Raw genomic sequence first — 21,654 nt, forward strand, 5'->3', positions numbered from 1 at the left:
ACAACAGTGACCATGGTTCCCTGGACACTGCGCTGGAGGCCGAGCTCCGAAGCAATCATATCAATGCTCACAAATAATATGGCTGATGGCAACTCAGATGCGAATTTCGCTGCTGCGGACTTCGAGCTTTTCACGGCCAACTCACCGTGCACGAAGTGGGGAGAAGGCTCTCCTGCGGTTACACGCACAATTTTCTCCAATACTCAGGCTTAAAACCATGTAGCTCTTGGCCACAGTACCAAATCGCTTCACATGTTCGGGCTTCTGAGGTGTCTGTCTCGCGAGAGTTCCCCAGAGATTGCGTGGCTTGCCCGCCGTAGCTCCCGAAGCTCTCGCATGAGTCCCAAGTAGTCATCCAGCCCTTTTTCTGGCTTCATCCCTTCTGAAGCCCCATTCTCATACGTCCTTATTGCCATTCGCTGCACATTCTCCGCACACAAAGAAGGCAGGCAGCACTGCACACAATGGTGGGGAGAATCTATCGGGGTGGAGTCCTACTGGCAAGGCGCGTGCAGCGAAGGAATGAGAGGCGCATCGTCGCACCTCCCCAGCGTTAGATGTCACGAAATAATCTGCAGCGCTGTCTAAAGAGTCTTGTTTCCACAGATGGCCTCGAGGTGGGGAATCTCCATAACGCCAGGAATACAGGGGGTTACTTCCACTTTCTCTACTATGCGGGTTCTCTCTCTCCCACTGATGAGGGATAGGTGCGCCAAGACTGGGGCTGTTGGCGGCCTCAGAGTTTTGAGCCATTCCAACTGTCGGGCCTATGCTGTTCCACACGGACTGCTTATTTTCTATTGCCTCTTCACTTTCGGCTGGAAATGAAGTTGTTGTATCTTCAGCCCACCAGTGGTTTGATTCGTGTAGTCTATAGGAGTGTACCCCTGTCTCTGGGTTCCAAAGCAGCTCCTGGCATGCATCTTCCACAAGGTCCATTGTGAGTCTGTTCCGTAGGAGCAGCCGAGGAATAGTGCCGCCCCTTGCAACTCGGTGGCACAATAAGTTGTATATGCTTTCTGTGGGAATTCCTCTACTTACGGCCGTGTCTGCTGCTTGTTGAGAGTGCAACCGAATGAGCTTCAAAACTTCTTTCCTTATGTAGTGTTTTAAATAGAAGTGCTGGGCAAAATGGCCAGTCACCACAAGAAGTGAGAGCATCATCAAGAGCGCCAGAAAATGTTCTTGAGCCAGTTGGCTTATTCTGCAGCTCAGAGGCTTCCTTAGGTCTGAGCCTTTGTAAGTGTAGGTGAAAGTGATTCCTTTAGATCTGCTTTGTTCCTTCATAAGGCGCTCGTGAAGTCCAGGGAAGTCCACTGGATTTGCAAGTGGAACAAAGAGATATTGCCTTTCCACCTGGGCACGCGCCGCAAGCCACAGATCACTGAAACTAAGAGCCTCCACTTGGTACAAGCTCGAAATTCAAGCGCTCTACAGTGCGAAACATTGCAACGCTCGCTGTTGAAACTCTGTACTTTACCAAAAGTTTTATGAGGGCGTATGCAGACTGCAAAGTCCTTTAGCGTGTATATTTGGCCTTCTTCTATCAGGTTTTTTCTGACCTGAATATTCAATTCATCAGCAGCCTCTGGGGCCAAAAAATGGTAGAAGAGCCAGAAGTAAACTCCCTCGTGCGCAATAGCTGGAGCAATCTCCGGATGAAAGTGCATCTGCCAGCGAGTGAGGCCAGAGCCACTACACATCTGTTTGATAGCGTTGCTCCATGGCTTTCCTCCAAGCTGCTCCGATGGGCTAAAGAGAGGATCTAGAGGGAGACCGCATTCGTACCTTCCTTGTCTTTCCTTAAGAACCTCCATCAGTGTTTTAAGAACTTCTTCTGCTTTGGCTTTTGATGCAAGGTCCTCGGTGCAGGTTTGTAATGATGTTCCTTTTGTTTTCGAAGACTTATTTTCCTGACTATTCGTATATCCAGGGAGGCAATTAAGCTTCCCGTTTTTACATTCCGCATTTTCAGGACAGAAAGTACAATTTTGGGGTGTTGTGCTGCCTTCTGTGGCATCGTCGCTGTCACAGAAAACCGTTTCACCATCCTCTCTTGTAGCAATTTCTTCATGAGCAGGGATGGTGTCCTGCTGGGCTGATTTGCCTTCAGGTTTGCGAAGAATAAAAATCGTTGCGAGGATAGCAATCTGCAGAGCGAATTTCCAAGCTGCAAGATTTCGGCCTGTGATAGATCTCCTTCGTTGGGGCGTTTTTTCATTAGCTACAGTACTATCTTTCTCAGGAGGAATTCCACTGCTAATGATGCTTGCTCCCCTCTCGAACGGAATTTGCTGAGGGCAAATCAACGAAGAAGATACTCGCTGGCCTTGGCCCTCAATCCTGGCTTCGCATTAGAAAAGTCACGAACAAACAGGCCGTATTTGGAGTGTGTTTCTCGCAAAAAGTGTGCTGCTCGTCTTCTTCTCAAATTATATCAAAATTAGGAATGGATAGAGACTCAGCTACTCCTGCTTTTGTGGCCTACATGCCTAGTTACACACCCTTGTTGTTGATTTATCAAACTCTCTAGAGCGCGATAGCGGCTTCAGTCCTCCTCTGCCTACAACGCGAAGCACTCCGGGAGCTTTTAAGTCAGAACGCGAAAGCCGCATGCAACAAGAGGGACTGTAGACGTCAGTTGATCGCTTCTAAAATGCATGGCTTAAGAGCACTCACTTTCCGTATCAGTAGCAGCGTTTATTTCCTTAGTCATTTCTGACGAGTCGAGTCAATTTGTACCACGTGGCAGTTGACTGATAAACGAACCAACTGAGGATGCAAGTGCTTCGACTTCGCGTTTTTTAATTTAAAAAAGTAATCATGAATACAGCAAAACACAGCATGTGAAGTTAACGCGCGCTACTTAGCTCCGTGACAGCGTTTGTCGCGGCACCAGCTGTTTGCACATTTCTTGCCCCATCCAGAACAAGGGGCTAGCCGAGTTCTTAAGCGTTATTTCAGTTAATAAGTGCTATTCTTGCAGCAAAAGAGCGACTCATTTCTTCCCTGCTTGGTAAGGAAGGTGATGGAGCCCGGTGAAGAGAATCTCAATCCAGCCGATACACGTCCTGAAAAGCGATGAAATTATGAAGTTCCTCCCTTTAGGCCGGTTCCGATATGCGAAAAGAATTGATCGAGACTCAGGGAGCTGGGTGTTGCATTCCTTTTGCTAATAGGCTCTTACAAGGATAGCACGAGTGCCCGGCGCCGACACTGAACATTCACCTGATTCTACGACCTGGCCTACCTAGTTAACTAAAAAGTGATAATGTCAAGAACTCCGTTAAGGGTCCTTTGGAAAGTTCGGGCTCTCCTTACTGGGGCTTCAAATTGACTCAAACGCAAGTGACTCCATCACGCGCCTTGCGGTGCTGGCTGTCCATAGGCCAGTCAGCAGCAAAAGCAAGCAAAACCCCCCCAAGCTCCTTTCTAATAACCACATCTCTAAACTTTACGTATAATAGTTTTGTGTTGCGGACATCACCCTCATGTAAGCTGCCACGAGTGCTACCAGGCACTATCTCTTCGGGATGGTAAGTGGAAGTCAGTGACCTAAGGACCTTTGCACCAGTAAGCTTGCTTGGATGAATTTCGTGACTTATTTCTTCCAAAGACTTTTTAGTGAGGTTTCTACACATTTCAGCGGAACGACGGTACTGTCATGAAACAGCTTTTTGAGCCAGTCGTGCCTCCCATTGTCTCTCCACCACCGTGCGCGACTGCCGATCAACAGTGCAAATATTTTCCCTCTTATGTGTTTATTTCACGTGGGAAGGGTAGCCTCGTGGTTTTCCCCATGCAGTCACTGACGCATCTGCACTGCGGAAACGCCGAAGGAGAGCTCCAGCTTGGTTCAACAGCCACTGCAGTAGATTGCTGTAGCTGCTTGCTCTAAGCTCTTTGGCAGGCCACCAAAAGGTCAACCATAATTGCAAGATGCTGTTTGCCTTCTGAAGGGCAACATTTTTGGCAGCACTGCCGTGAACTGGTGGTATCGTGTGATTTACAACGGCACAACGGCTACACCGTTTCCCGAAATCTTCTCGACCCAGCTGAGTAAACTCCTTTTATTTCCTATAAGTTCTTTTGTTATTCTATCCTCAAGATCCACTATCTGCCTCAAGCAGCAGTGTCGCGGATGCAGCAGAACTCGCACACCTTCGATCGCCCATGCAGTGACACCTGGCCACCTACTTCGGCAGCTCTACGCGCTCAGTTGCGGTGTTCAGGCTGGGCAAAATTAAGTAGATATTTAGAACTGTTTGCGTTGCTGGCTGTGAGCATTCTTTTGACAATCTGCTCGCGAATTGCTTCATCTTCGTGTCCCGGCGTGTGGATTCGGAAGGCGTGCGGCGTAACGCGCACCCTCAAATTCATTAAAATGACCATTTCAAGGATTTGACGTAGCCCCTGACAGGTTTGGGTCTCATGCACAAGCATAGCCAAATAGCCTACCCTGCATAGAGCATGCCAAAATTCTGTTGGCGCTTTCTTCTAGAGCTGTCCATTGCTTTTGGTTGGCTCTTGGCTTCCTAAACTCTAGCATCGACTAAAAATTCTGGTTCCTAGGCAGTTAGCGATACGAACGGCAAAATGTAGGGTGAGAAATGCAGAGGGGGATAATACATTTGCGTGTATCGAGTCGCTGGACACCTTGGGCCAGTAAAAGCCAGAAGCTTGTATAGAATAAAGCGATGTCGCACACGCTTTTGTGAGAAAAACTGTTGGCAGACATGAGGTAGAGATCCAAGGCTGCTTCAGTAATTCCCACAGAGTTTTTTTGGAGAGTTCCAGTGCAGCAACGAGCTCCCTTCTTTATAATGCAGAAAATTCTTGTTCTCTGTAAGCATTTCTTGGACTCGCATTAGGAAGGATTTGTTACTCTTAGTTGTGTCAGGAGGCTGCTTTCCGTGCATATCATTGGTAGCGCTAGATTAAGTACTTCCATAGTCCACCACTAACTTTCGTCCGCAGCCATTTTGCTGCTTTCAGCCTGCCGTATTTTCGTTGCTTTCCTGCTCCTCCTCCTCATTCTGTATCTCACTGAGCTCATTTTCCCGCTGTGCATTCGCTTCACGTAAGGCCCTTGCTGCCTTCAGTTCATCCGAGGTCACTGCACTGCCGTTAATCCAGTGCAATCGAGGAAGAACTCGTAAGATTTCTGCCCTAAAATGCTCCTCCTCCATATACGGGTCTGTAGAGGATAGGCAAACTTCTCTAAGCTTAGGGAGTAGAACCAGAATGTTGATCTGGTCCGGAGGAAGGGGAACGCCCTCCAGATCCAGAGTTTTGATTTGGGGTAGCTGCTGTAGCTGTCGTAGCTGCTGCATCGGTGTGTGCGATAAGTAAAGGGATGTTATGGTGTCAGATGGGGGCAAGGAATCTAGAGTTTCCAACGGTGTCCCTCGAAGGCTTAAGTGGGTTAGGGAAGGCGGCTGCACAAAACCCTCTAGTGTGGTAATAGGGTTCGCATCAAGAGCAAGACGCGCAAGTCTCTGCAGGGCCAACCGCGGAACCCTAGATATTTTATTACTGCTAAGATTTAGGAGGAAGAGGTACGGAAGTGCCTCTGGAGATGAAAAACATGTAATATCTTCTATTTGGTTCCCTGCTGCGTTCAACGTCAGCAGATAGGGAAGCCTGGAGAAAGGAGTCAAGTCTCTGATTCTGTTGCCAGATATATCAATGTACCGCAGGTGTACGTACAGCTGCAATGCATTCGGTAACGTAGTCACGCCCTTCCCGCAGCAAGTCAGCCGGGTGAAGGCATACCCGCTTCCATCAGCAGTACGAGAGACGTCCCCAAGAGCCTTGTGCAGTAGATCACCACGAAGTAAAGTCCCTCCTGCCTCTGCTCCTGCAGAGGAGTCACCTGCTTCTCTAGCTCTTCTTCCCCTTGCCATCCCTGCCACCCTTACACAACGGATTCCACTTGGCTATGGTAACCCACTCAGTAGCAAAAGAACAGAGTGGGGTTCCTGAAGGAATCTTAGTTCTCACTTCCTGTGTACATTATACGACGTGTGTCGTTGCAGGTTGGGCAGCCCTTATGGCCACATTTCCCGAATTCAAACGACGGGCAGCGACGAGTGCCAACCCAAAGTTTCACTTTTGGGTCAAGAGACCTCAGATCATCACCTTATTATGGAACCGGCAGTAACTGTGGAAATGGAAAAAGAGCAACCGCTCCAAAGTACCCTCCCGGCTAACTAACAAACTTCGATCGTGGCGGCAACTCAGGGGCAAAGCCAGGCTCAAGCTGTCTGCACGCTGGTACACCTCTGTGCAATGTTTGCTTATAGCCTTCAAAAATAAAAGAACACTTTTCAGTTTGATTTGCTGTAAGGGCAACGGTGCTGCTTCATCCTTGATGCTCTTCGCCAAGGTCACAAAGGTCACGTGCTTGACGGGCTGTCAACGGCGGCGCTCTAAGGGAGCAATCTTGCCAATTACTATGAAAAGGTGAGTTTTCAAGTACTTTTCACTGTATTCCTATATTATAGAATGAAACTGGCGATAATGTTCTAGACGCTGCGATTTTACCTGGACGCTGCGGAACTTTCTCGTGCCAAATTGCCGCACGGTTGCCCATATGCTCCTGGCTCCTATTTCAAAATTGAGTGTATTAGAAGTGTTTTCTCCCTCATATAATCGCACAATAATACATTGGTATCATCAACTTCGTACCCAGAGAAAGTGCATCGCCTCCTGTTGCTGTCGTGTCTGTTATTCTCCGTGTCAGATTGTCTCGTCGTCCACTGTTGCTTCACTGTCAGAGGTAGATGGAAGCTGGCGATGGTCCAGCATGTGCATTCCTAAGGAGGCAGCATGTTACTGTTGCAGATGTTGCTGCACGTCTCGTTCCCTCGCTGTACCATGGGTCTGAGTAGCTCGGCGTTGAGATCAAATATTAACAACTGGCAGGCGAGCATACTGGCCATACGCCACGACCACACATTTAGTTCAATTTTCCCTCGAGAGATTGCGTTTATGCGTCATCTGTACTGCGGCAAAGAAAGTGTGGCCTCTAACGCATGAAACACACAGTGTACGTTCTGCAAGGCGAAAATGCCCGTTCACCATCTAGCCTTCTTCTTTCTAAGTATTGTAAAACACCATTGGGCAAGGCCTTTTGATAGCGATTCATCGTGGCCTGACACTTTCCCTATTTCTCTAACGGTTTGAGTAGGTAAATGCTTCCCATGAATGTGTACGCAAACACTCCCCACGAGCGCTAACTGTCAAATGTGAAGCAAGCTTATGGGATGCTGCACAGCGAAATTGTGCTGGAGCTACTGTGCAACTTTCTGAAACAGGACAACTTTCTGAAACAGGACTGAAGAACCACCAACGGATCGGGGATGTAGAATACGGCCTACATTAAATATGAAGCAAGCTTGTGGCATGCTGCAGAGCGAAATTGTACCGGAACTACTTACTATGCACCTTTCTGAAACAGGACTGCAGACTCAGCAACAACTCGGGGATGTAAAATAGGGCCACACTAGATGCATAAGGAATGCCTTGAGCTGACGCTGTGTAGTGAGCGGCTCTGGAGCACCATTCCTGCAAAGGAAGCTGAATTTCAGCGGTCCGGTCCGTCTGCCCCATATTTTGTAAATCATTTTACTGTGGCTGTTTTCCCTGAAGTCTTCCGGTGGATGGGCACTCGAATCCAAATGCACGGCTGCGACTGGTGGCTCTAACGGAACCTATGGTTTTATACATGGGACCAGTTTCTTGCAGAGAGCGGTGACTCTCGTACGATTGGCTCACGTCTTATATATTTATTTGCCTTTGCTGCATAGTCACAGGGAATCTACATTGCTCAGAAGCGTGCATTCTGGGCACCAAATTAAATTATGGAGTGCAATTTTCGAAGTGGCTTTGCAGCAATGGCAGCCTCTCCCACCCAGAGTAGCTCTGGTGGCTCTGGGTACTACTTCGCGCACATCGACTGCCTTCGTGCTAGGGGGCTACAGATGAGCTGGCTGATGAATGACTCAGTCTTTTACAGCCTAGTGGGCTTAATGGCTTTCGCGCCGAAGCAACCGTTACAAACGTCAAACGCAGTGATGTTCCTCCGCAGACTTCCAAAGCTCACGATAATAGTTAGTTACAATAACGCTCTAGGAGACATGGAAAGCAAAAGCCTATGGAGGATTTTATCAGCAGAGTGTATCACAATCATGAATAGGCTTCTGAGTGAACACTAATTTTCATAGTATATATGACAAAGTTGCATAGGTTCTGACAGCAATTTTGAAGGAGAGCAGTCAGTGTATGCGTGTTCTCGTTTCCAAGTTCAAAACAACTGTTTGGGGTCACTTCCTGAGGCGCAGGAGTAGGTGGCTATTGAACAGGCCCTTCCTCAAAAGGATTAGCAGTGGCCTCTACGCTTCTTCATGTTTCTGAAAATTCAGATGTTGGGTATCGCGTATGAGCTACGTATATATCTCTCCCTTCGGACTACTCCGTTGTTCCACGTGGCCACTAATTCTGCCTCTCCATCGAATCGATCCGCGCCGCAGCTAAGAAATTCCATCTTATATTCTCTTTGTGTAACACTGTCTTTCAAAATAGAGCAAGGGACACTGGATCATACTGCAAATGCTCGAGGAGCTCTGGGGTTTGTCTGGAGCCAGGTGGCGTAAACGTGGAAAGCCCCGCTTGCACGACACGCACCTCTCGTGATGCAGCAATTAAAAACTGGGAAAGCGCTTTATATCATTTCAGCTAAGGTTATGGAGGCATGTCTGCTGTATGGATCAGCATGATGTGCGTTCTGTGCAAGTTTTCTTGTCGGCTTGCTACCACGCGCCGGAGCGAAATAGACCCAATGGGTTTCCACAAAAACAGAGAAGGCCAAGAATTGGACCATATCATGTCACCTATCGAAAATCCCTACGAATAATCAGGGAAAGAATTGTTCTTTAGGAGCTAGTCTCCGCCGACTGAGCGCTGGGGTACTGCGACTAGCCCTGGAAAGCCATTGCGCAAGTAGCCCGGGAAAACATGCTGGGATACGACAGCATTTCCGTTCAGTCAGCTGATTAGTTTTGCTATCTGCCTAAATTCCAGGCATCTCCAATGTTCTCCCCGTGGTGTGCTTCTGATCGAGCTACTTTATTCTGAATGCTAACACTGACTATTCGGAAACACCTTTGCTAATGCATACCTTCTCCTGGCTATAAGTCCTAGGGTCATATTTTTTTAAGGCCCCGAATCAATTTTACCGCGGGATAAGCCATTTAGCAGCCGCCTTGTTCACCTTGTATCTACGATTGCCACTGAAATGGACCGACAGCAGCGGCATAGCTCTGTAGCTTCCACAAAGAAAGGTGGACAGAACGACTCAAAGTTCGTTTCTGTTTGTACACGTATTTCCCATCATCAGGCAACAGAAGTAGTAACAACAGTTGCCACTGTATATGCTTTGTTTGGAAATGATCTCAAGTTGTGGGCTACACCAGTGAGTGCTGACTTGCCATTCGACATACTTTCCATCCTGTGCCTGATTATTTTTTCGACGGAAATCTTTGTTAGCTGCGTAGGAAAAGAGAATTATACATGGCATACATTTTTCTGGTTTGATTTAATTTCGACTGGGACTCTAATATTAGATCTATCATGGATATACTATGAAATGTATCTTGTTGTCGAACAGAATGCTGAAGTAGCATCTAGCGATGTAGTGCAAGTGTCACGGGCTGGAAAGGCCGGGTCTCAAGTCGCTAGAGTGCTCAGAGTAATCCGTTTAGTTCGGCTTATTCGAGTTGCAAAACTGTACAAAACTCTTGCACTGCGATTCCAAGCTAAAGACGAAGTTCTGGATCAGCAGGATATGTTCCTCGAACCCGGGGAACGCGCGCCAGATGATGTTGGGCTTGAAGAAGAAGCTGATGCTACAGACGAGGGAGATGAGTATGACAGCAAAATTGGAAAGGAGCTCACGGACAGGACTACCAGGAAAGTGATTTACATAATCCTCGCGATGACGATTGTCCTACCTTTCCTCTCCGAGGAGCAATACATCACAAGAACGAGCTCTGAGCAGTCTGGACTAGACAGCGTCGCGGAATCTGCTACAGCAGCCCGTCGGTACAACACAGCACCTTGGTGGCGGATGTACTCCATGAATACCGTCTACTACATCAATTACCATCGCAAGAACGGCTTAGGCTACGCAGAAGGAGAAATCAACCCCGCAAATTTAGTGTACATGGAGCTTCCGCTTCCTCTCAGACACGTCACTGAATCGGCTGGCCGAGTGTTCGTAGATATGGCATGTCTTGGCTTCAAGAGCTGCGAGCATCCGTTAGAACTCCCACCAGAATGCGCACAGGAATTGCTTCTAGCAAGCGCAGTCAACGGAACAATGCTCACCGATGAGCTGGAGTCGATAGATTCACTCAGGCCTAGTGAAAGGGAAGTTGTTTCTACCGCTTTCTGTCAAGGACCCTCGGAGGAGGTGGCAGGTCCGCTTGATACACAAAAAGCATCATCTTGTGTTTCTGAAAAAATTGCATCTTTCAAGGCAGTTTATGACAAGAGAGAACTTTCTCATCTAGAATCAGCGTTGAGTATGCTTAAAACTGTGTTTGTTTGTCTGATCATGGTCATCGGTACTGTGGCAATCAACCATGATATTAACACTCTCATTTTAAGACCTATAGAGCGAATGATAACAAAAATGAACAAAATCAGAAACAACCCCCTTGCCGCCACCAACATGAATGCAGACAGTGATGGTAAAGAACTTGAGGAAAACGCCGAAAACGCAGAGGGAGATCCTCTCCAAGCGCTAAAAAACTGGATGGGCGGCAAGGGATCGAAAACGCAAAAGGAGAACTACGAGACTGCTATCTTGGAGAAAACCATTATCAAAATCGGGGGTTTACTAGCTCTTGGCTTCGGAGAGGCAGGAGCCGAAATTATTGCCAAAAATATGCACACTGCTGACGGCAACATAAACGCAATGATCGAGGGACGCAAGATGGAAGCAATCTTTGGCTTTTGTGACATACGGAATTTCACAGATGCAACAGAAATACTTAAGGAAAAAGTTATGGTATTTGTGAACCAGATTGCTGAGATCGTCCACGGCACTGTGGACCAGTTTTCAGGCAGCGCCAATAAGAACATAGGTGATGCATTTCTTCTGGTCTGGAAGTTTCCAGAGAGGGAGGTCGCCGATGGCGTTAAAGAGCAAATCATCGACACCGTTACCAGCAATAAGCTGGCAGACATGGCATTGATGTCGTTCGTTAAAGTTGTTGCGGGGATCAACAAGTCATACACATTGGCTGAATACAGAGAAATACCGGAGATCATTGAGCGCATGGGGACGGGCTGGAAGGTTAAGATGGGCTTTGGCCTGCATGTTGGGTGGGCTATTGAGGGTGCCATTGGATCAGAATACAAAATCGACGCGTCGTACTTATCTCCCAATGTAAACATGGCTTCCAGGCTTGAAGCAGCAACCAAGCAGTATGGGGTCACAATCTTGATATCTTCAGATCTATACGATATCATGTCTCCGCAAACGCAGACATACTGTCGCCAAATTGATCGAGCGACCGTAAAGGGCTCCAAAGTACCTCTTGGACTCTACACTGTTGATTTAGACCCTGGTAGGCTCCAGGTTCCCGCAAAGACCCCTGTGACAGTGAACTCCAAAAATACAGTCTTCCTTCAGAGGCAACAGCGTCTCCGAGAAAAGCACAAGCTTTGGTCTAGTCGAACATCGATTTCTGCAATGTTTGAGACCGACCCAGATATTGTATCTATGCGTGAGCACTTGACCAAAGAGTTCCTGGGTACCTTTCGCTCGGGATTTAGGCATTACGAAGCTGGTGAGTGGTACACCGCCAGAGAGATATTCGTCCGCACACAGTACATGCTAGGCGTGGAGGACGGACCGTCAACTGTGCTTCTCCATTTCATGAGCACCAAGAATTACGTTGCCCCTGAAGACTGGGGAGGGTACCGGGAGCTTGTAGAAAAGTAAAATCAGATAGTAACGTCCCATCACCTTCAGATGCCAGCCAGCCACCGGAATGCCTAGAAAGCATGGGCATGCCTCTCAACGAAGCCACAGTCTCAAAGATCGGCATCAAAATTTGAGACTGTGCATTGTGACAACTCTTCACTGGCACGAGTTCAAAAATTACTTTTCCTCCCTTGGATGCCAATGAGCTCTTTATACTGGCTTCCAGAAATATTGTTTTCCTTCAGGCACAACGCCGTATCTGTTGCAATAAATGAGAGGGAACTCTACTGCCAGTCAAATTCAGTGGTTAGCCGCAATTAGTGTACTCGCACGTTGCTCTTCCAAACTATGCATGCTCCTTTGTTGTGCCTGCGTCGTTTCTGGGGTTAATGCACTGCCTTTACATCTCACCATATGCGGCCCTTTGCCAGCGAACAGCATGCTTTCAACTAGGCACAAATGGAATCAAGGTGATTTTCAACTTGACGCCTGTACCCCAAATGCGCAAACTGGGCATGCCGAACTCCGGTAAGAATGCACACCTCATCCCTGCAGCTTCTGCATGGCGACCGCTGCACAGTGAAAATAAAGTTCTGTGTTGTAACGGTAAGGCTTAAATTGATCTTGAAGGCACATCAGCTAAAACTTCTATTTGCAGAGCAAACAGTGTGCTGAGAAATTTTTGTTTACGAGAAGGTAGAGCTGGCGTTGGAAAGATGCCTGAACAGCAGCTCGCGATGGCGTTCGGTCGGTGTAAGCACGGCTGCGCCAAGTGCGATGCGAACATCAGCTGACAAATTCAAAGGTTTCAGCGTGCAGAAAAAACATTCAAAATCCACAGGGTACTCATTTTCTCGAGATAGGTTCACTAACGAGACGTGGTAAGGCGGCTGAAGATGTGCCCATTGACTGGCTAGGAACGACTAGGAAGAGCCTGGGCGTGGGCATAGAAGAAATGCCTTCGGCGACACAGCAATCAGAAGGAAAACCAGAAAAATGACGAATTTCAAGCTGCACTGACTTAAAGTGGAAGAAACAGGCAACTCTAGACTGATCTTCCAGGCTGAACAGTAAACGAAGGAGTCAATGCCATTTCAGCTGGAGGAGTTTATGGTTATGCAGTCTTCATTACACACTGATTGCCATGTACAAGCCTCATACTGCCTGTGGGAAACAGATCCTCGTTAGGAGCTCTCGAGCCTGTCGGCAAAACACTGCAATAAAGGAACAACACCAAAAAGACCCGAAGCCACGCGCACAAACGCATCTCTTTTAACCAGAGGCGGATGGATCTGGTCCAATTGCATAGTTTGCGGCTGCAGAAGAAGAAAACTAATATTTTGCCAGAGCTTATAATTAGTCGCTGCATATGAGCGCGTAGCAGGTCAACTCTGGAGCTCTCCTATAGTTCACAGTGGCGGGGCTGAGCTCCTTCACTTCACTTACACACTGGAATTAGTTGCAGTATGGCTACCTTACAGCGTGGCAGTGATGACCACGGAATGATTTCGTATGCATTGCCCATGTCTTCTTTCCCCGAGTGTGCAGCAGGACTAGCGACGTAGACTCTGCCTCAGCTTCTCTCGGGAGGTGACCTCCAAGTAAATCTGGCGCTGCCGCTCCACTGCGCGGTTTTCTCTCCAGGCAAGATATGTACAACTACAGAACAATGTTTGTTTGTGTGTATGAAATGTATTTGAAGCGAGCTGTTGCTCTTTTACTCAGGCATTTGGATACAGGGATGAGCGTCTCGCCGACCGTTGTTACTTTTTAGTCATAGATCTTGTAAGACGCATAAAGCTACGCAGTTTTTCTCTTCAGGTGTCCGCTGTGATCTTCACCTCATCGGACCTTCCTTGGGATTTCCAGCGCACGCGGTTTCATTGGGTGTTGGTGACCCATCGATTAGCACCAGTAGGCAGGAAATGCCCTTCAGCAAGAACATTGATGCAGCCTTCTACCTACCTGGCAATGACTATGTGCCCAGCTTTCGTGCTGCAAGGGATTATTTGGCAAGCCATGAACCGTTTGCTGACCTCGCGGGCATCACCCACTATTTCCCAGATTCATCTCTAAACTCAGAAAGCCATCGCCTCATCGACAGTCTTTATGGGCCTGAAAGAGCAGGAAGCACCTCAAACAACGAACCAAACACTTCGGGCGAGCTTCGCAAAACAGACACAGAGAAACTCAGCGGGTGGTCTCCAGTGCCCGACAGAGTGGGACAGCGTTTAGACGCGCAATTCAGCCTTTGGGACTCCAGTGAGAGTGAAAGCTGCAGCATTCATGCATGTCCATCCCTTCGCCGCACATCAACACAATGGACTACCGAGGGACGTGTAGCACAGTGGACATCAGCATCTCGCAGAGAAGAAACCTTCCCCGTTGCATTACGCAGCAGCTCTGTTTTGGAGGCTGATGAAACAAGTGTCTTTGGATCATTTTCTACTGAAGATGATGGATTCTGTATTGCCAATGTTTCCCGGTCAATAGACAAATTGATTAGCGACTTCTTGCAGAGACCCCGAAGAATCTCGCATGCAGAGCGTATGCTAGATACCTAAAACAGAAAAAGCCACCAGTTGTCATCATGCGTAACCACTGAAGGAGAAACTAAATTTTCAGCAGGTCTGCTGGACAATTACTAGGATGGAACGCGCCCACTGTTTTGTTGCCCGTTTGCCACAGGCAGCACAACGTTCCTCAGCCCAGGCGATAGTACGGTTGACAAAATTCCCCCTATGAGCCCTCTGAAGACAACTTCCGAGGGCTGGGCTGCAGTAGCAACTGCAGCGGCTTTTGCTGCTGCCTCGATACAGGATTCTGAAGGCTCATCAGTGACATTACTGGACTCAGCAACGAAGTCGGGATTGTGCACTGGGTTTAAACTCAATGCAAGTGAGATTGAGGCATTTTTAAGAGCTAAGATCAGGACAGAAGAAGTTGCTGCGAGGATTAGGAAAGAAGTTGCAGCGGGACGAGAATCTACGGGAGACCACAAAGGCATTCGGCCGCGGCCTCCTTTGGCAGGCAAGATGCTCGGAAAATCTCTGGTGCCAGGAACTTTCTTCAGGCCATCGCAGACCTCTAGCATGAAATACTCCACGTCCTTTAAGGAATGCGTATCCAAAAGCCGGAGAATTGCTCGAGGGTCGGACGCAAGGCCCTTCTCAGCTCTTAGGTCAGTCAGCAATAACAAAGGCAGCGCAAGGCTTCCCGCTAAAACACGATGCAGCTCCGATGAGTCTAACACAGAACGGCGAAAGGCAGGTACAGTTGGACCAGCTAGCGACCTTTCTGCACTAGGGAAGAAATTGCAGCCCGTAACGATCAAGAGTCGAGGCTGCTCATCAAAGTTGGATATTGGAAGCAACCCAGTAGGAGCTCCAGGGATGAACACTTCCATCTCATCTGCGGTTCTGGCTTCCGCACCGCCCAAAGACGAGGCACGTCACTCGCTGAAGGTCGAATCAGCCGATTCAGGGCCCCGTACTGTAACTATTGAGCCGCATCTATGGGACTGCGGCGCAGCTCGCCGCTGTCCCAGCACTCTTTTAACAAGTTATCAAACACACCCGATCGCTGAGGATTCAGGAGGATCTCTGACAACAAAACGGGCACTTCTTTTCACTGCATCTAAAGCTACTCCACCGAGGAGTCGAATGCAAGAGCCGGAATGCTGCTCTGCTGCACCTACTTCACCTTCTGTAAGTGCTGCATCTAGACTCCAAGAGGGTCCAGAAGAGTCAAAATCGTCAGCTAGATCAACGACTGCAAGTATAGCGGCACCAAATGTGGCTTCTGATTCAGCAGTTCTACCTCCAGCAAGTCCATCTGCAGCATGCACAGAGCTGAAGACACCGGAGGAAGCAATTGGCTTGTTTGTTGGGCTTCGAAGTGGGTCACATCCTGCTGTTGATGGCAGGTCAGTGGACGTTCCTGGTGAAGGTCCCTTCATTGCGACTCCTACTGAGCTACGAGTAACACTCTCACAAATTGCGGCACTTAGGCATCTTGCCCGCATCATCAGTAAGGTAAGATAGCTGCTGGCGTTTCCGCTGTCACTCTGAATAGTGGAATTTTCCCTTCCCCTTGTCTTTATCTGTACTGTGTGTTGAATATGTGACTGTCTAGTTTCCCGGCGGGCAGGTGCTTGTCACTTTTTTCCGCATAGGCTTTGAGAACTGCAACTATTAGGCAGCTGCGCAACGGTGCACGTAGGTTCCTGCGGAGGTGTCAAGGAAACCATAATAATGGAGAAACGCCTTTAGTTGACACAAAATCAAAGGAGGTACCGACACAACTGAATAGGATTACTCACTTCCTCCAGCCAATGCGCAACGAAGCCGGCCCGAATAAAAAACAGAGTATCAATGCTTTGCCTGAGTCTTTGCAAACTAGCGAAAACAACTCTTTGAAACTCGATAGCACAAAGTTGCAAGAATGCTCGAGTACAACTGCCGAAAGCACTGGCAGGCCGGTAGGCGCTGTCAGACCTCGAGTTGCCGACGGAGCCATCACCAGTAAAATGTCTTCCCATGAAGGCCTCCTGTCTCCACCTGAAGAGGAGGCTGAGACCTGCACAGACCATATTTTGCCATTTTGCGAGGTAAGAAATACTGCAAGCTCTATTCACAATTCAGCAGTCCGCCATGGTGAGCCTCAGGACGTTCAAAATTTTGGGGTCTCTCCACGAAGCTCAGCTCATGTGGAAGGCCTCGACGGTGCTATTGAAATAGCCGCTCACCAGGCTAATCTAACTTGCTCACGGGCTCCTAGTCCGATAGCGTGGACAGACTTCAGTGCGGCGCTCGTCGCAGCGGACGGAGTGCTAACCACAGCGGATGCTACTGCAGCAGAAGCTGCAGGACTATCTGCTGGAACGGTAGACGTGCAAGACGAGCGTAAGGACGCTTGTCAGCCCATGCGCTTAACAGAGCAACAAGCAGACAGCAAACAGGGGCCCATGCTGTCCGGATACAAAAGCCCTCTAGAGCACCACTATGAAGATAGGATCTCTGAAAGTGAACAAGCGCCGGTGTGCAATCTGTCCCCTTCTGCCGTGGGTGGAGAGGAAAGTGCTTCCACTAGCAGAGGTCCATTTGAGACTTTACAAAGGGGCGCGAGTATTGGAGGGGTGAAACTGGAGCCAAAGAAACGCTGCGAGCCCGTATCGCACGAGCAAGGAGGCCACCGGGAACCGCCGCAAGGAGGCTCTGAGGAAAAAGGGGAGGACGGCGAGAGCACTACTCAGATAGCGCGTTCATTGACAGACTCGTATAGCGAAATAAGCCTTTGCTGCTCAGTTGTGCCACAGTCGAAGATGGCCACAGGTTCTGAAGTCTGGGAAAACACAATTCGAGGTGCTGGTAGAAATCGAAATACTTCGGCGCCCGATGATATCTCAACAGCGCGCGAAAATGCTTTGATGCCAGCAAGTATTCTAACGTGTAAAGTAGGAGATGGCGCAGAGTTCGCAGTAAAATCACCAGAGAATTCCCAACAACGACTGTACTATGAGTCGCGCACATTTCCAAATCGGCATATATACCATAACCAATCCCTCCTATGGATATCACAGAGCACTAATTCGTGCTGCTCCCAGGGGACAAGGGTCGAGTCATCAATAAGGCGCAGCAGCCCTGATATACAAGAGAATGTTTCAGTCAGCTGTGGAGAATGCCTACCACTAGGCAAACGTATGGAATTCGAAGGAGGTGATTCTGAAGCAGTTGCACGTTTTGCCATGGATTCAATAGGGATGTTACAGCCCCTGAAAAATTCTGAAAATGTTCAGCAAGAACAACAGGGACTGCAGAGAAACAATTGTTTCAAGAACTATCTCCAGCATGAGTTGGAACACCTGAGACAGCAGCTTAGTGCTCAAAGAGAATTGATGAGCCGCCTAATTATTCAGAATGATTGCGGCACATGCAAAGCTCAGTTGTTCTCCGCTTCACGCCAGCAAATCTCAAGCACGCGTCGCTTGAAGGAAGTCCGCAGTCTGCAAATGATGGAGGAGGAAGTCCCCATGCGCGGAAAGGGGGGAAGTTCGTTGCATTCACCACTCCAATACTGCCAGCATACAGAGGTTAAGGTCCACCCGCAAATGAAAGAATCCGAACCCAAAGGGGATATACTCGCAGATCACGATGTTGTAGAAATGACCGCTGGAATGCAACAAGGCCCTGACGACACTGCTGTGCCCAGAGCTCACCAACAGCTTCCTCACAGGTCTTCAGATGCGAGCTCTCAGGAGCATCAATACGAGGGACTGGACCACGCGTCTAGCCGTGAAACAGGCGAGGAACAAGAAGTGTCTTGTGCACCTCGCATTGCCTTGGTGTCACTAATTAAGCGCGTGGAAGCTCTAAAACAGCGCTTCGCGCAACCTTCTACCATGAAACTGCCCGTTGGAAATGACCGAGGCAACGACAAACAGCCGGACGAGCGAGTCGAAGCACGCAGTACACGAGAAAATCCACTTTACTACATGAACCCCAAGCAACAGGGAAAGGCTCACATTCAATTCCGGAAGCGCAGGCAGAAGCTACAGCACCCCCAGACAAAGTTGTTGCCTGAGCTGTACGTTGTGGGGAAATCAATGGCGAGCGGGACTTTGAAGTCTGCAGGGGCTTCAAAAGCGACGCCTACACCAGATAATCACCCACAAGCATTTGCACTACCCAAGAGAACGCGCTTTGCGGCAGAAAAGTGGGGGTGCCAGCGCACTTGGCCTCCACTACCTATGGGGCAGCGGCGATTTACTACGCCGACATTCCCCGTAGAGCAGAATGAAGTGACTCATGGGCTGACCTCCGCCGCACGGTCGGATTTTCAAGGCGAGCGTTTCAGTCCTGGTACGCCACCGCAAAGCGCAAATTCTTCATGTTTTCCAAAAGAGGTGAATAAGAATGCACTACAGGCTACTAATCTTCCAACGGAAGCTCGAGGCATTACTTGTAGGGGACGCCATACGGAGGGGAAATTTTTTGCAGAAAGAGGTTGCTCAGGAGCCCTACATGAGAGGCCTTTTACTCCTCCAAGGAATAGCCAAGTGCGTGCTGATGCTAGACATGACAGCAGTGCCGGCAGCAGCTGGTGTATGACGTCAGCGCAGATGAAACTTTGCTGCTGCGGTGCTAGTTCCTGCCAAGTACAAGCACAGGCGACGACACTGACAACTCAGGCTACACTGTTGCAGTTTCGGCCCGTTGTTGCACCTTTGAGTTCAGCTCATGCGGATGTAATGAAAATGAAGAAGCACAAAGCTTTCTACAGCAAACAGAGGTGTCCGGAGACGTTAAGTGGTGTAGCTGCTTCTCTCTCTGGCAGGGTGCCGAAGGTAATGCTTACTAAATCTCGTCTGATACAACAGCAGGCACCGTCACAAAATTCCGTGCTTGCCTCTTTGTCGAACGTTGCATCTGCGGAAAATGTGGGATTTCACCTAGAGCAAGCGGTCTCGCTCGTTGATGCTTTGAAGAAAAGACCACTTGGTAGAGAAGACGACAGCAGCTTGGCTGATTCACGGACCCCGGAGGACGAAACATCTGGCCAACAAGTGGAGACCGAAATACAACAAATTCATCAAGGACAGAACAGACCCTGCTGCTACGTTCCGCTAACTTCACAACGCTGTCCTCTGCTCGTCCACTCTGGATCTACTGGTTCCAACAAGCAACACCAAGGGAAAGCAATGGAGCAGAAAAACACGAGAGCAGAAGAGCTCCCTTTGGCCGCTGCGTCGCCTGCATATTCATGCCACCAAGCTCAAGAAGGGTCGTCATGCCAGGAGGTTACGGAGACACCTCATCAACGAGCTCGCAAGAGACGAGAACGCCAGACCGCGCTTGCTTGCAAGTAGGTATTTACTTCCCCGAGTGGTGTGCTGAGATTTAACTGCATGCTGCTTTCATTTGTAGATGTAGCTGCATCCTGCACGCGGCTTTTCGTTTTTGGCGAGCTCTCGTTAGCATAATATATCCCAAGCCCCATGGACGTCTCAGTGTTTTCTGCCTTCAGAAAGAAGAAAGACCACCTCTGCTGTACAATGCAGCAGCGGTAAGGCTTAATACGTACACTCAAACCAGCAGTGTTTTGTCTAAAGCATTAGCCTTGCTTTATTGCTCAAACATGAGGGTGAAAAGTTGCCGTAGCGACCGCACTCAAAGGGTATTTGGATGTTAGGCCTATGAAATTGTGGAAGGCCGCAACTTTCATTTCATAAGTTGCGTCATGTATGTATGAGTGTGCGCACAGCGCGACAAACGAGCACTGTGGGAAGGGACCGAGGACCCAAGCAGAGGGGAGAAGCGCGCAGCAGCAACGGCGGCCTACCTCCATCGGAAGGGCACAGAGTGACGTAGCTACTGCACATCCTGTTGCTGCATTCTACCACATATTGCTCAAAAAAAGGGCATTCAAACAACTGCATATGGAAGCCACTAGTGTCGCTACGCTGATACAGCAACAGGATTCACGGCGAGCCACAGACTTGATGGCCCGATGCTTTCAATCCTGGAGGTAAGCAACTCACAAGACAATAGTACTTACAGTGACATAGATGATGCACTTTTCTGACGTAAGCACAATGCCTATCAGGTGGTGAGCATCGCTGCAGGGTTGCGGTGCTCCGCAAAGCCGTAATTACCCACGCAGCGGCAATCGGCAAGATGCACCAGAGCCAACATTTCTGCAACGCTCTGGCAACGTACGCAAGCTTTACATTGGTCCGCAACGTATTGTCTCACCTGAGGCAGCTGGCTGAGCAATCAGTTGTTCCAAGGAGGAGGGTATGTGACCTACTATTTCTGCTCCCTGTTCTCTAGTGACTTCGTAATTTCATTTTGTGTAGCTTCGCCAACCCACCGTAGTAAATGCCCACAGGCTACAGTAACTTTGGAGGCACGGAAATGAGGAGAGACATCTTTTTTCACTGGATGTGCGTCAGGTCCTTTGTCGGACGGCATTCCGTGCACTACAAGGCGCTGCTGCACTACACGCTACGGAAGAGGAGCATGAGGTAATGCGACGTGACCAAGCTTTATTGCATGTGCAGCTCCCACTTTTCTCCTGCCTGAGAAAAGCTTAAGTAAATAGACGATTGCCTTTGTTTGTCCCTTACAAGAAACTGCACTGAATGGTATAGCACGCATTTGGATAACGCCATCCCGCGCTTTCTTCCAGCACGCTTTTGTGTATTAGGCGGTCGAGAAATTGCAACGAGCCGCTCTTCGGCGACATATACTGGCCTGGTACCACGTGAAAACGCGAACAGCCATTGACAGGGAAAAGCAATGCCGCCAGCAGCAACAACACAAGGAAAAGCTCCAACAAGTCAAGAAGCAGCTGTGGGCAAAAGCCCTGAGGCATATGGCGGACTATGAGCGCGCCTGAAAGTAACAAGAATCGACGCAGAATAGCGGATTGTGTTCGGGGGGCTTGTGGACGGAAACTGCTTTTGCTCCTCAGGCTGTCTTGTGAGGCCTGCACTAGAGCAAGGAGTCTCTCCAGCGGGTTTTGAATGCACTAGAATCTCTTCTGCAGAGCAGCACTATGGTGCCGCATATGATCGGGCACTACTTACACTTATAAAGGCTTGGAGACTTTTAGTCATTTTCCGCTGACTCGACGTCGCAGAAAATCATCATGCACTA

At 48.9% G+C, this 21,654-nt stretch overlaps 4 protein-coding genes across 4 annotated transcripts; 2 read left to right on the forward strand and 2 right to left on the reverse strand.

The window, feature by feature from the left end:
• Positions 1 to 248: 248 nt before the first annotated feature.
• On the reverse strand, positions 249 to 1,817 carry ETH_00017065 (uncharacterized protein; the record flags this gene model as incomplete). The annotated part of the gene is made up of 3 exons (XM_013374821.1): positions 249 to 419; positions 544 to 1,356; positions 1,563 to 1,817. 3 exons carry the CDS (start codon positions 1,815 to 1,817, stop codon positions 249 to 251), a joined length of 1,239 nt encoding a protein of 412 aa, XP_013230275.1.
• A 3,174-nt stretch (positions 1,818 to 4,991) lies between these two features.
• ETH_00017070 (uncharacterized protein) lies at positions 4,992 to 5,906 on the reverse strand (the record flags this gene model as incomplete). Its single annotated transcript, XM_013374822.1, has 1 exon — positions 4,992 to 5,906. The coding sequence occupies one exon, from the start codon at positions 5,904 to 5,906 to the stop codon at positions 4,992 to 4,994; it is 915 nt and encodes a 304-aa protein (XP_013230276.1).
• Positions 5,907 to 9,649: 3,743 nt separating this feature from the next.
• Positions 9,650 to 12,013, forward strand: ETH_00017075 (adenylyl cyclase, putative; the record flags this gene model as incomplete). Its single annotated transcript, XM_013374823.1, has 1 exon — positions 9,650 to 12,013. One exon carries the CDS (start codon positions 9,650 to 9,652, stop codon positions 12,011 to 12,013), a length of 2,364 nt encoding a protein of 787 aa, XP_013230277.1.
• Positions 12,014 to 13,920: 1,907 nt separating this feature from the next.
• On the forward strand, positions 13,921 to 21,394 carry ETH_00017080 (uncharacterized protein; the record flags this gene model as incomplete). Its single annotated transcript, XM_013374824.1, has 7 exons — positions 13,921 to 14,542; positions 14,684 to 16,029; positions 16,170 to 19,858; positions 20,258 to 20,521; positions 20,619 to 20,790; positions 20,949 to 21,020; positions 21,203 to 21,394. The coding sequence occupies 7 exons, from the start codon at positions 13,921 to 13,923 to the stop codon at positions 21,392 to 21,394; spliced, it is 6,357 nt and encodes a 2,118-aa protein (XP_013230278.1).
• Positions 21,395 to 21,654: the final 260 nt, after the last annotated feature.

The sequence above is a fragment of the Eimeria tenella genome, genomic scaffold (genome assembly GCF_000499545.2).
Source record: "Eimeria tenella Houghton genomic scaffold, Eth_scaff23, whole genome shotgun sequence".
In the NCBI taxonomy this organism is placed as follows: Eukaryota; Apicomplexa; class Conoidasida; order Eucoccidiorida; family Eimeriidae; genus Eimeria; species Eimeria tenella.